General features: G+C 46.7%; 1 protein-coding gene across 1 annotated transcript in view; it reads right to left on the bottom strand.

The window, feature by feature from the left end:
* Window positions 1-14,950, bottom strand: part of LOC126293302 (uncharacterized) — a 237,659-nt gene extending 222,709 nt beyond the window's left edge. Inside the window, exon 1 of the mRNA XM_049986435.1 lies at window positions 14,796-14,950. Within this exon, the coding sequence (XP_049842392.1) occupies window positions 14,796-14,797 (2 nt within the window). The 5' untranslated portion in view covers window positions 14,798-14,950. The remainder of the gene's footprint in view (window positions 1-14,795) is intronic.
* Window positions 14,951-15,290: the final 340 nt, after the last annotated feature.

Below are 15,290 nucleotides of genomic sequence, written 5' to 3'. Positions count from 1 at the left end.
CACAGGACATACTAAAAGCCACCGACCAAGAATATCAAATGGCTCTGAGCACTATGGGACTTAACTACTGAGGTCAACAGTCCCCTAGAACTTAGAACTACTTAAACCTAACTAACCTAAGGACATCACACACATCCATGCCCGAGGCAGGATTCGAACCTGCGACCGTAGCAGCAGCGCATTTCCAGACTGAAGCGCCTAGAACCGCTCGGCCACACCGGCCGGCTCAAGAATATCAGATTGGTACAATGGTTTTAGCCTTATGAAAAGTACTTGACTTGCTACAACAGCGATGTCTGTTGACAAAATTATCTGGAATGCCAAACAAAATTTATACCTCGCCTGAGGACTTCTTAGAAGGCGGGACGCAGCGTGTTACCACCGACATAAGTAGAGGAGAGGTATTTGAGGAGTGTAGTGTGTTGGGACCTCGCTGTTGATATTGCACGTTAATGATATAGCTGACAACACTAATAGTAACCTAAGACTTCCGGCATACGATACAGTTGTCTATAATGAACGAGCAGACAGTGCCGCAAACGTCAGCCGTATGAAAGACAAGAATCACGTTCTCGTTTGCCAATACGGTGAAATCCCGGCTGTACAATGTGTTGGTGACAATGAGAATTTCCGTCTGACCGGGATTCGAACCAAGATTTCCCGTTTTACGCGACCTGCCACCGTAACCGCTTCCGCTATCTAAGCAGATTCTGCGAACAGACCCAGACTCCATTCTCTGCAATACAGCTTGACTTTTTCTTACATGATATAGTGCGAATGGCAACAGGTAGAATCCATACTTTTGTATTTTCCAAAAGCATTTGCCACGGTACCCCACTGCTGACTGGGAGGACGTAGAAGCAATTCAGACGCGGGCTGCTAGATTTGTTACTGGTAGGTTTGATCATCACGCGAGTGTTACGGAAATGCTTCAGGAACCCGGGTGGGAGTCTCCGGAGAAAAGAAGTTCTTTTCGTGAATCGGTACTGAGGAAATTTAGAGAACCAGCATTTGAGACTGACTGCAGTACAATTTTACTGCCGCCAACTTATATTTCGCGGAAAGACCACTAAGATAAGAGAAATCAGGGCTCGTGCTGAGGCATATAAGGAGTCATTTTTCCCTCCTTCTGTTTGGGGGTGGAACAGGGAGAGAAGATGCTAGTTGTGTTACGAGGTACCCTCCGCCACGCACCCTATGGTGGATTGCGGAGTATGTATGTAGATGTAGATGTAGAAGGTGGGAGAATAGGGAATAGGTTCCCAGATACGCGAGTGGCTTGAAGACATCTTAAGTAACAGATTCCAGTTTGTAGTCCTCGACGGCGAGTGTTCACCAGAGACGAGGCTGTCGTCAGGAACGCCCCACGGGGGTGTCACAGCAGCGCTCTTATTCGCTTATACATAAACGATGTGTGGGACAGGTTGAGCAGAAATCTGCAGTCGTTTGCTAGGTGTCGAAGGAGAGTGAGTGTAGGATGACGTAGACAACATTTCTAGTTGGTGTGATGAGTGGGAGCTTACTCCAGAGAAATGCAACTTAATGCAGGTGAGTAGGAAAAACAAACCCGTAATGTTCGGATACAGCATTAGTAGTGTGTCCACCATGACACAGTCACGTCGTTTAAAGACGTGGGCGCGACGTTGCAGAGCGATACGAGCGTGTGTGAACTGTGGCAGCGAAGGCGAACGGTCGACTTCGGCTTTACGAAAAGTGGTTCACCTGTAAAGGAAAACGCATGTAAGACGCTGCGGCGATCTATTCTTGAGTACTGCTCGAGTATTTGGGATCCCTACCAGGTCGTATTAAAGGAAGGCATCGGAAGCCATTCAGAGGCGGGCTGCTAGATTTGTTACCGGTAGGTTCGAACAACGCGTAAGTGTTTTGGAGATGCTTCAGGAACTCAAATGGGAATCCTTGGAGGGAAGGCGACGTTCTTTTCGAGGGACACTACTGAGAAAATTTACAGAATCAGTATTTAACGCTGACAGCCGAATAGTTTCACTGCCGGGATGTACATTTCGCGTTGAGCCGTGCCGGCTCGTATCCGGTCGGCATGGTGTGATCTTTGGGCTGGGCCGTTTGACGTGGCTTTTGGCCGCGACGGCTCCGTGGCGCCAGAGAGGGACAGCCGGAGAGCCGTGTGGCGCTGGGGAATCAGCGGGACCGTGGTTGGGCAGGCCGGGACACGGCGCAGAGCTTGTGGTGTGTTTGCAAGACCGAACCAGGCTCCCAGTGGGGGAACTGGACTCGGCCACATAGTAAGCAGGCTGTTCAGGTTTTTACGTTGGTAACGCCACGTAGCGCTCTGTATGAAAATCACTGGCTGTGCTGTGTGCAGTCTGTCGCTGGTTGGCATTGTTGTAATACTCGCCATTGTAGTGTTGGGCAGCTGGATGTTAACAGCGCGTAGCGTTGCGCAGTTGGAGGTGACTTGCCAGCAGTGGAGGGTGTGGGGAGAGAGATGGCGGAGTTTTGAAATTTGCAAGAATGGATGTCATGAACCGATATATATAATGACTGTTAAAGTAAATACATTTTTGTTCTCTATTAAAATCTTTCATTTGCTAACTATGCCTATCAGTAGTTAGTACCTTCCATAGTTTGAATCTTTTATTTATCTGTCAGTAGTGGCGCTCGCTGTATTCCAGTAGTTCGAGTAACGAAGATTTTTGTGAGGTAAGCGATTTGTGAAAGGTATAGGTTAATGTTAGTCAGGGCCATTCTTTTGTAGGGATTATTGTGTGTCAGTTTAAGCACAGTCCTGTATAATTTTTCTAAGGGGTCGTTTCAACATTACCCTTATCTAGTTGTGCGGCCCTGATTTGGATCTGTAAAGGATTTCACAAGAGATTTGGTTTGTCTGCATTTGGTGATGTGATACAGTCCGAGTAAGCGAGGTGTGTTAATTGGTACTATAGCTGTTCGGAGTGACGGACCGCATAAGCCAGTATGGTGAAACTGTAATATTTTTCCTGGTACACGGAGCTGTGTGGACATTGTTATAGTTGGTTCAAAGCACAGGCTTAACATTGAATCTCTACGTTCTGTGTTATCTAATTGCATTACTTGTTGACTCCTAAACAGTGTAATGGTAGTCTTACTTGACTGTTTGTCAGTATCCTGTTAAGGGGTAATTCAAATGAGTTCCCCAGTTTCAGTGAGCATATGTTAACCTACTAGTGTAGTTTAAAATTCTAAGCTGACTTCGTATTATGCTATTCGCCCTCGTCCTTTAAGGTTATGTCAAGGCCATATAGGCTACTATTCTATACATCGTAGTTATTTTACGTTCGAGGAATTAATGTCTGCCGTTTTCTCCCCCCCCCCCCCCCCCCTTTCCCTGAAGTTGTGTAGCAGCAAGGTGTAACATCATAGATTAAGGGTCGACGTGCGACAGCCATCGCACAACTTGTGTTGGGGCCGCGAGACGCGCGAGTTGGGTGCGGACCGCCAGGTGCCGCCACGAGCGCGACCGTGTAGGTGTGCCGACGGAGTTCGGCCAGCTCTCATTTTCTTCGCATCTCATTTTTGCTATTCTCTTATTTTCTTAGCTCTTATTCGTTTATGGCTCATGTTATTGTGATCTCTTTCAGCCATTCTGATTGTTTCGATTTACTCCATATTGAGATGTGCTCATTTTGGCATTTCACTTTTGCATATTTCTCATTTTGCTAATAATATGCTCCTTAACTTTTTACGGTTGAATTGGTTAATATAGCCTCATGTACTGTTTGTTCAACTCAGCCTCTTTATATTTTGATGTTCCTTAAATACTGTAATAATTATCGGAAGCATTTCTTCCCTTAAACTTGTCTAAAGTATTCTCGATGTAGAATTTGTTCTGTGACACAAGTGTGAAGTTTTGAATATAAATTATGTACGAAACTGTGTTTTAAAAGGAATTTATTTTTTCAGTTTGTACTACATCAGACGACAATTTTGTGGTATGAGGGAGACATTTCAGGGGCGAACCCATGGAAATAGTCTCAAGTGATGCCCTTTGAAAATAAAACTTTGTGTGACAGTGAAAGGCGTGTCACTGTAGCACCGGATACACACATACGTCAGAACGGGCTCTGAGACCTCTTTCGCCAGTGTGTTACAGCTGGCCAGCTCGCCCGCTTGCCGTGGGTTCTCGGTGTAGCCGCCTCTGGTCTGGCTGCACTGCCCCCCCCCCCTTATGCTACTCGAATTAGCCCGTGCCTATGTCACACGTCACCTGTTTTGGAAATCTGTCACCAACGAATGTATCTGTTTGTATTTTATTTTTAAAAAAATTGTGGTATCCACGGTTGGATAAAGTTTATCTCATTGTTGTAGTCTCCTTTTGCGAGCTTTACTGTCTAGAGAGTTTAACTTGCGAATCACTTAATGCCTGTTAAAGATTAATTTTGTTGTTTGAATAGGGCGCTTGCCCGTGCTTGTAAGAATTCTTTGCTAACTTACCTCATCGCAAAAATTTTAAAGATTAAAATTTTATTTTCTAAAGAAAAGTTCGATAAAAGTGTTGTTGTTATAAACTGTGAATGTTGCTTATGTGGCCCGACCCTCCCCCTCAACAGCAATTGCCTGATTAGAATGGATTGACCACCACACTCGTAAGGACTACTAAGATAGGATACTAGAAGTTAGGGCTCGTATCGAGACATATAGATAGTTGAAACTTCCTGGCAGATTAAAACTGCGTGCCCGACCGAGAGTCGAACTCGGGACCTTTGCCGTTCGCAGGCAAGTGCTCTACCAGCTGAGCTACCGAAGCACGACTCACGGCCTGTCCTCACAGCTTTACTTCTGTCAGTATCTCGTCTCCTACCTTAACTCTATAAATAGCCGAGTACAACTATGTCTGGTGATACGAAATGCGATTATGACATACAGAGTGCTAGGCAAAGCAATTGACACATTTCGAGTCGTTGACAGATTCCTTTACAAACACCCGTTCCACCCGTCCCAGAACACTGCTGAAGTCTGTAGGGCCTGTATCACATAGGACCAACAGGGGATATTGAACGTACACAGAGGGAAACACTAACAGAGATGATGGAAAAAGTGAAGTGGCAGACTATCACGACGAAATCTGTTTACAAGATGTCAAGAACCAATGCCAAGTGAACACTCTGGAGATATTAGTCGCCCGCTGACCTACCGTTCCCGCAGGGAATTCTAAGACGAGATGAGAGTAATGACAGCCCTCACAGAGGCTCCTTTCGCTACTAGGACGTGAAGGAGTCCTAGTAAGCGGTACCCTCTGCCATGCACTTCACTCTGGCCGGCAGACTACGTGCACTGCCTGCCCTGAGTGCTCTGCGTACGCCAGTCGGTGCCGACCTGGATAAAGTCGCCGGGCTATTTCCGCGCCATCGATCCAGAGCAGACTATTCTGAATGACTGTACGGCCGGCGTGGGTCGCTGGAGCCATCCGGTTGTCAACCTGCACGCACTGACCTCTGCCCCTTACCAGTTCGCAGTCGGCAGCCGGCAGCCGGGTGGCTGTGCTCGGTGCTACCCCCACGTAGTCCAACTCCCCATTCCCCATAACCCTATGTTTAGCTTTCAACCGACTCTCAGCCCGCGGGGACGACTACCTTTTAGGGCAGAGATTTGTGATACCTTCTTTCCCTAATGAACATCCAGTCGATACGTGTCAACTTTGTAAAACGAAATGTTGTTGCATGACGGTGAAGATTTTCTGGATTGCGTCGTCTTTAGTGGTGAATCGACGTTTCACCTAAGTGGAAAAGTGAACACACACAATCTGCTCTTCCGGGGGTCAGCGAATCCCCAGGATATGGCGCAGTTGCTACGAGACACTTCTAAATCGAATGTTTTTTCCTGTCATATGCCAGCGTAACGTGCAGCAAGTGTGAGTGGTGTTCGTTATATTGATGTGCTACAACTATGGCTCTTTCCGCAACTGCAAGAAGATAATCTTTGGCAGCAACACGGTTCGCCGCCTCACTGCCATAACTCAGTAGCGATTGGTTAGAAGACGTCACACCGGATCGCTGGATTGGCCACAAGGCACAGGGTGATAGAGTTTGTTTCGCACTGCCTCCACGCCACGTACTTCTACCTTTGGGTCTTCATAAACGATCAAATGGCTCTGAACACTATAGGACTTAACAACTGAGGTCATCAGTCCCCTAGAACTTAGAACTACTTAAACCTCGCTAACCTAGGGACATCACACACATCCGTGCCCGAGGCAGGATTCGAACCTGCGACCGTAGCGGTCACGCGGTTCCAGACTGAAGCGCCTAGAACCGCTCGGCCACCCCGGACGGCCATAAATGATCACGTGTATGTGTGTACACCCGCTACCAGGTAAACTACCCCACTTACAAAACAAGATTGAAGCAACTGTTGGAACAATCATCCAGAGACACTGATCAAGGTTGGGCAAGAACTCGCCTACGGACTCTGTGTGACCAACGGTGGTTACACTGAACACTTCTAAGAAAACCTGTCTGAGTTCCTATTTCTTTCGATGTATTATTCGTACTTCCAAGTTGACTGTAATAAATGTTAGCCTTAAAATTGGAATATTCCTTTTGAAACAACCCGTACGTCACGATCGCTCAGATATACAGCGTGATTCAAAGAGAAATAATACAGACAAATTATGAAAGATAGAAACGCATTGTGCACGTTACTCGATAGACGAAGCTTCGGAATTTTATGTTCGGGCGGACGCTATAGCATAACCTCAACACGAGCACGACGAATTGCTGGAGAAACGTGGAAACGGTAGTCCCGTTCATTCCACAAACGAATAGGTAACGCCACGTTTACGAAATATGCAGCTTCAACAAATCGACTCCTCAGCTGTTGAAGAGCAACTGTCATATGTGGGATAAAGACTGTCTTTTTATCTACCGACACAGAAAAAAATCGCCTGCGGTGTGGTGACTCGTGCGATCAAAAGTAATGAACAAGACCTTGTTGTTCACCTCTTCCATTCCAACGTTATGGGATCGTGTTCTTAAGTTAAAGCTGCACCTCGAATCTTCGCGAAGTCGAAGAACCAACCAATTTTGCATCGTGTCCAGATGTAACATTCCTGTAAGAGCCCCAGATTCTTGTATTATGGGGGCTAGCTGTGCCAGAGGGACTAAACGTCGATTCGTCCGAAACACCAAGTCGTTCGGAACAGGTGTTCTCTGCCAATCCTCTAGAAGTAAAACGCAAAATTCGTAACTTCTGTTCGCCGGGACGCAACTGCTCCCGTGAGTACAACTAGTAAGTCTTCATATGCAGGCGTCGTTTCAGAACACGCAAACCGTCGTTTGAGGAAGCTGAAGTTCGTGGCCTGCCCGTCTTGTGCGCTTCCGAGGGCTCCGTGTGGACGCATCTCGGATACGCTAGACGTTTTCATCAGACGTGCGTGGCCGACCAGGTTTGTTTCCGTTGCATATACAACCAACTTCTAAGGAACGTTTAGTGCCAGTTGCGAGTCTGCTTGTTGCTGCGGCAGCTCCATGCCGAATCTACGGTGCAGTGCGCGTTGCACTGGAACAATGGACTGACTTCGCGCAAATTCCAAAGCACAGAAGGATTTCTCTTGTGCATAGTGGCCATGTTCCTACAAACAGCGTAGCTTTCTCAAAACTGCGAACCTTGCTCTTTCCTGTGACACGCGCAGTGTGTTTCCATCTATTACGTTTTATCTGTAAAAAAGAAGTGAGGTCTGTTCTTTTTCCTTGTATCACCCAGTATTAAAAATATTCGCATTACCGGATTCGGAGAGTAGTTGCCCTCTTCAGACGTGCTCAGTTCACTGAAAACCGTCATAATACTGGTGAAGCGAAGAAGAGCCTAAAACGATTTGCAAATGAGTGGAAAAAAATTTCAGTTAGAGCAGAAACAGTGTGGCTTTTGTCGTGGGAGCCGGCCGTTGTGGTTGAGCGGTTCTAGGCGCTACAGTCCGGAACCGCGCCACACTTCGGTCCCACGTTCAAATCCTGCCTCCGGTATGGATGTGTGTGATGTCCTTAGGTTAGTTAGGTTTAAGTAGTTCTAAGTTCTAGTGGACAGATGACGTCAAAAGTTAAGTCCCATAGTGCTCAGAGCCATTTGAACCGTTTTTTTGTCGTCGATAATGAAGTACGCGTGCGTCCCTACGAAATACTGTGACGCTGTGCTGTTCGGCGTCAGTACGCTGTTACATTCCCAAATTGGAAAAAAGAAAGAAATAAAAGTCAGGAAGCTGAAACAAGAGGCGCGTGTACGGTGGTAGATGTTCGGCACTGTCTTTGCGTTACTGGGTTCATAACATTTAGATAGAATTGGAAGGAAAATCAGCATTGGGCGTATTTTGTTTTTTTATTGTCAGCAAAATCGATTTTCGGTCACTTAGTGACCATCCTCAGTGCTGAAATATACAATTAAAATTGGTACCAATGCCTGTCAATTTTAATTGTATAAAATTGACAGGCATTGGTATCAATTTTAATTGTATATTTCACCACTGAGGATGGTCACTAAGTGACCGAAAATCGATTTTGCTGACAATAAAAAAACAAAATACGCCCCATGCTGATTTTCCTTCCAATTCTATCCACTGTTTGGTCGTGGTTCACACAACACGCCATGGAGTCGCCAATGATCAATTCATAACATTTGTTTAGGGACCATGAAACAAGAGGTTCACGAAACTTTTTTCTACTCGCGTCCGGCCACCCTGATCTAGGTCTTCCGCGATTTCCCTAAGTCACTTCGGGAAAACGGAGGGATGGTTGATATGAAAGGGCAGGCCGTTCACTCCAGGGGCAGCTGTGCTGATGTACTGCGGGATTGTAACCAAACTTTCGCTACTGCAGCCAGTGCAGTCGGAAAACTGTTTGCCGTGCGGAAGACCAGCTTCATAGGAATGCGTTCTGCAGGATCTGCGTTCTTAGCAGTGCCGGTACTGCCAGGCTACGTAGGCACCAAACACAAACATGAGTGTGCGTCGTGGTTGCAGACAGTGGACGGGGATCTGGACAGGGTGAGCGGGGCCTAACTGTAAAGCTGTTTCGTCCAAACAACGGCAACAGTGCCGCTGCTCCTCGCGTGTATCGACGCATAAAAGGAGAAAAGAGAGGACTTGTTTCCGCACCGAGGTTGAAGAACGTGATCCGGACGTTGGAATTAATTGGCATTTCGGAATTGGTCCTCGGGGAGGCCGACGCTCAATTGCGCCAGGAATTGTTGAAGCAGTTACTGACGAGACCAGCACTGGCAGCCGTGGCGACAGTCGTGTGAGCTGCAAGCAGCGCACCGGCTGTGCGCGACAGCTCAGCGATCCGTGGCCCACAGCGCGAAAACCGAAGTGGTATCGGTGGGGCGGTGCAGGGCTGTCGTGGATTCAGGTGGTTGTCACACTCTGCAACCTTTGTAACCTGGAACGAAAGCGTGCTACGCGATTAACAAATGTCACCCCCTCGTGTAGAAATTAAAATGTATTTCTTCCAACGGTTTATTCGCGATTTCTCTTCCGCATGCCCTTATAAATGTTTCCGATGACTTTCGCCGTCCTACGATCACTCGTTCGTCATGAGGGCCCGCTGAAGTAGCAAAGGCTTAATTCTGTACAGCGGCGTACAGGAAGCGACATCTTACTCTTTGCCAGTACACTCCCGACTCTTTAAGCGTCTAATTACTTTAAGAATGAGTTAATGTGTCAAATATTTGACGTTAACCATGTAAGCGGGAAAAGCTTTAGAAAAGGTTCGAAATTATGTTTAAAGATTGCTGGAACTCGCGAGTGCTCCCGTTATCAAAGAATGAGTACGGTCTGTGCCCCGCCTTCAGCGAAAACTAGACTTTCTCGCTCCTCACTCTTTATGATGCCGTATTCTCGAAACCCAAATTCTTGAGAGACGGGGAGAGGGAATGGTGCGATACTCTGCGGTAGTGTTCCAGTCAGCTGTTTCCGGGACTACGGATGTCACCACATCTACGTGGAGACGTGTATTCGGTCGCCGGTCGAAATTCCTCGTGTGATAAAATGCCGTCAAACCCGAGTCACTAACAACTGCGAGATTCTCAGCTCGTGAACAATGGCCGAGCCCACAACGGGCAGGTCGTGTGTGTGTGTCTGCCCAGCACCTCCCAAAACAAAAGAAAGCGTGCGCGCCGGTGTGTGACGTCAGCGCAGTCCGTTCGGTCGGTGAAGGGACCCGGAAGTCATAAATTATATCGATTTGAACTCTCTGTTGATTCACGGAACGGCAGTGTTTCCTGTTTGAAATTACCTGCTTATTTTATTTCCAAGTTATTTCTGAGGACTTTTGAATCATTTCGAAACAAAATGATGCATTCAAATTCAAAGGACACCAGTCAGTAGCAAAACCCCGTAATTTGTTGACTCCAGTTGGTTTCAGCATCTACATTGTCACAAATAAAACGTAGCGCCTCATTATTAATGGCGCTCGGGAAAAAACCGTTCCTCCTGCTATTCTGTCGAAAACACATCTCTGAGACCGTGGCTGTGTACGGAATACAAAAAGGTAAACAACCACCGGCCACTGTTACTATACGCCGATTAAAATTACTGGGCAGTTAACGCTGTCACTAGTCGCTGCAACAACATTTGGCTGCCGACTACACGCACACACACACAGTGGATCACTCAGCAAATGCCGTTCTTTGAAGCTGTGGATACAGAAAGATTTCAATGCTAGCGCAAGTGACTGTTAGTCCAGCCAATACAGGAAAGATTACTGTCTCCATCAACTACTGGATCTATGCTCAGGGGATTCCTACGTTTTGGAATGACTCTACAACCGAAGTGCCTGAACCTGGTCGTGGAAGGAAATTACCGATTGTTAATCAAAGTCCATTGTCCCCAGTAAGTCTCGCCCATGTCAGTTCGCAGTAGAATTCATTTTCGTCCTCGCCAGAGATAACGCTCCTGCTTTTCGCTATAAACAGAGCAGTGTTGGAAATGACATCCGCGAGTTATGGCGGAAATTGCGAGATGCTCTCTCGACAGGTGATCTTAAGTGAGCAGGGACTGAACAGCGTTTTGTAGCCCCATATTTACACTCGCGTCCTCAGCTAACCACCTCGTGATGTGCAATGCAGCCGAGAAAATGGCGATCAGCAACGTGCGGCAAAACTCAAATGACGATCGCTTTCTTCACGGCAATTACAGCTAACCTCCAATAACAGAAAAAATTCAATTTCAGCGCTGAAAGCAGGCTACAATTTCCCGCTGTCACTGGCCGTCTGAAACAAACCCCACAATGGCCACACGAGCTGGCACTTGGTTGCAGAGTATGGGCGACACAGGCACATTACAAACGAAGAGGGCGTTGATATTGAGAAAATTAAGAATAAATAAAGTCAATACTACGATGAAAATGACGCGGCAACGTATTAGAAATAAAAATTATATTTAAACCAATTAGCTGAGCAAAAATGATACACTAAGTTAATAAGTTTTACAAATAAAAGAAAACATTTCGCTATATTTCATGAGATTCGAACTTAACACTTCCTAAACATCAGATTTATACGCTAATACTTGCGCATGCCAAGACACTTGGTTTAGAATTTATATTTATAACCGTGGTGCTCAGGTGTAACGATGAATTTCGGTCTTCAAAAATTTGGCTTCGCTCAATGTCGTGCGAAGCTTACCTAATACAAACTGGTCACAGCGATTAGAATAACCGTATAGGTGACGCTGAATCGCTTCTTTTTGCGTAAGTATCCAGCAGTGTTTGGTTAGAGCTGTGTATGAAACTTGTGTATTTCGTGAGCATCGTTGTGCGTGTCTGTGTGTGTGTGTGTGTGTGTGTGTGTGTGTGTGTGTGTTTGTTTGTTTTAGGACTTGTTATCATGTGTGATGAAATACGAAATAAAAGTGACAGACAGGCTCATGATTCGGGATGCAGACGCGTGAAGAAACAATTCCGGACAAGGAACTGGCAAGAGGCCGGACACCCAACGCCGCGGGCAGTCTGGCAACGGCGAGCGTCTCGGGTGTGGCGGACTGGAGGGAAACAGCTGCAACGCGTCTATGCTACATTTGCCGTTGTTTACATTGGTAACAACTAATGTAAACAATAACAAACGTGAACAGTCGTCTGAAGATGAATCTGGCGGTTCACACTCGGCACCGGTGCTCTTTGCGTAAATAAACAGCGTTGTCAGTATTGGCTGCCTGGTGTTTCCTTCTTTGCAAGAATCAGCTTGTAAAAAGTTCCTTATTAGCTCTTACAACAAGTAAAGTTTCCTGTTAAGGGCCTTAGAACATTGTGAATAAAGCACTGATTTTCTAGTTTGTCTCATTACTTGCTTGCGGTAACAATTCTGTGATATCAGAATACGTTTTTCATTTTGTCGACACAAATCACGTATGTGCAACCAGACAGGAGTTTTCTTAGGTTGAATAGCAAGTACACTGTTTTTTTTCAGCTGATTTTGTGCTTATTTCTAACTAGTATTGGATCATCTACGGAAAACAACTCATTAGGGTCTGCAAGGGACACTGCTTATATAATGTTTGGTTACCTAAGAACCAGAGATACAATCCAATTGCACAGACGTGTTTTTTAACTTTCAAATTACACTTTACGCAGTGGAGAATACTGACAGCAATAAATAATGAAACTAAACAGTATTACATTTTGTATGGTTACAGCGCTAAAGTTTGTGAGGTCTTGACACTGATTGACAAATTGTGAAACTGAGCACTCTTCATTTATGTTGTGCACAAAACGTAATTTTTAAGGTTGTAAATTGCACTTCAGACAACGAACAATATTAAACACAATAATTAAAATACACAATCTCAAAGTGTTACATATTATGTGGCTATGATGCCATCATTTGTGAAGTCGTGACATTGGCTGAGAACTGCCTGAGCATCAGTTGTGCCATAAACATGTTTTAAATTGTAAATTAGTTAACGTAATGGGTAATAATTAAGCACAGTAGATGTTCATTGCTTATATTATAATTTGCAATGTAAAACATGTGTCTTGTACAACGTAATTGACTGTGCCCAGTTAAAGAGTTCTCATCCAGTGTCATGACCTCACAGAATACGGCATCATAACCATATAACCTGTAAAACTCTCAGATGTTTTTTGAATTATTGTGTTAAATATTGTCCATTACCTAAAGTATAACTGACAAAGTCAAAAAAGAACATGTTTGGCGCACTGTCTGTTGTGCAAGTGGATTGTGTCTTTGCTTTTTTGGTTACCGGAGAACTAGTCTTCCCTGTAGATGGTAGTCAGTTGTTTCCTGAAGATGACCCAGTAAGGCGAAAACTAGTTAGAAAGAAACAAAAATCAGCCGAACAAAAACAATGCATTTGTAATCCAACCTTATATGTGGAACAGTTCTACGAAGAAATAACTGAAGAATCTACAAATGAATTGTTTTTTCATTCTTCTGACAAATGTCAGATTTGGCACATTGAACGTTTTCCATTTCCACTCTGCAGTTGATGAAATTGGATTGAGAGAGAGTGCCAAATGGCCTAAGAAGGTAGCGAGAAGCAGAAAGTGACAAAAGTCATTGGACAGCGATATTCAGATGGCAGTGTTATTGCGTAGGCAAAGTATAAAAGGGCAGTGTATTGGCGTACTCTGGCGAGTCCTGTGAAAAGGTTTCCGCCGACATCGTGGCCGCACAAAGAGAAGTAACAGATTTTGAAAGCGGAATGGTACTTCGAAGTAGACGCACGGCATATTCTATTTCCGAAATCGCTAGAGAACTCACTATTCCGGGATCCACAGTGTCAAGTGTGTGGGGAGAGCACCAAGTTCAGGAGCTACCTCTCACCACGGGCAACACAGTCGCCGACGGTCTTCATTTAACGGCCGAGAGCTGCAGCGTTTGCGTAGAGTTGTCGGTGCTAATGGACAAGCAGTCCTACGTGAAATGACCACAGAAATCAGTGTGGGACGTACGACGAACGTATCCGTTAGGGCAGTGCGGCGAAATGTGGCATTAATGGGCTGTGGCAGCAGACGGCCGACGCGAGTGCATTTGCTAAAAGAGCGACACTGCGTGCACTGCCTGTGCTGGCCTCGTAGCCATTTGGACCACAGACGACTGGTAAACCGTGACCCCGTGAAGCGCGTCCCGGTTTCAGTTGGTAAGAGCTGACGGTAGGGTTGGAGTGAGGCAGAGACCACATGAAGCCGAGGACCCAAGTTGTGAACGAGGCACTGTGCGAGCTGGAATGGTCCTCTGGTCGAACTGAACCAGACCGTTGATTGGCAGTAGTAATGTTCTGCTACTTCGAGAAACTTACAGCCATTGCCAGACTTCGTGTCCTCCCGAACAACGACGGCACTTTTATGGATGACTGTGCGCCGGGTCACCGAGCCACAGTTGTTCGCGGTCGGTTTGAAGAACATTCTAGACGTTTCGAGCGAACGATCGCCCGACACGAATCCCATGGAACATGTGTGGCCCTTTCGCGGGAAGTAGCTTGTACACAACGTTCTGCACCTGCAGGACTTTCTCATTTACGAACGACTATAGACGCAGCACGGCTCAGTATTTCTGGGGGGCGAGTTCCAACGAGTTGTTGAACGCGTCATGTCGATTTGCTGCACTACGCCGAGAAAAAGGAGGTCCGGTACGATATTAGGCGGTGTCCGAGGACTTCTGTCACCTGGGTGTAGTCTACAGCTCTGTGCAATATACGAGAAGCGCAGCTGGTAGCGTGAGGTAACGCGCAGTGCCGCATCATTGCCGAGCTAGGCAGCGGCCCGCATCGTGTGGCCCACTGCAGAGGCTTGGCTTCCCGAGGCCCCTGCGTCGCGTCGTAGCGCCGTACTCACATGTCGGCCTGGCCTCGGACGTGCAGCAGCGAGCAGCCGTCGGCCGCCTCACATCGTCGCCGTGGAACCCGCGCACCACTGCGACGCACCGGGCCGGGCTACGCGCTCTCGCCCATCGCCGCGCGACCTGCCCGCACCGCTCCCCGCCGCAGACTGAACAGTAGCGCCAGTCGCCGCTAGTGGCGCTGGCGTAGCGTCGCCGCGGTCGATAAACTGCGGCGACGGACCCCGGCTGAGGTACCATCTCTGGTCACGTGACTCGACGTTATTAACCCCGAGAGTGGAAGTGTTTCGGTTCGATACTCTCGGGTCGAAAATATGAACGTCAGTTACGCCCAGACGTATGACTGCAATCTTAAGACTGCACATGATACGCACAGCGCACGACGTTACACGGAACTCTACAGTGTGCCGCACGAAAAACCGGCTCCGGAAAGACACTGCTCGCCTATTACACACGAATTGTCACCCGGCACAACCAGATACAACAATAAA

Source organism: Schistocerca gregaria, chromosome 10, assembly GCF_023897955.1.
Source record: "Schistocerca gregaria isolate iqSchGreg1 chromosome 10, iqSchGreg1.2, whole genome shotgun sequence".
NCBI classification, from domain to species: Eukaryota; Metazoa; Arthropoda; class Insecta; order Orthoptera; family Acrididae; genus Schistocerca; species Schistocerca gregaria.
The sequence above is the reverse complement of the archived record's forward strand: the minus strand, read 5'-3'. Positions and strand labels throughout refer to the sequence as shown.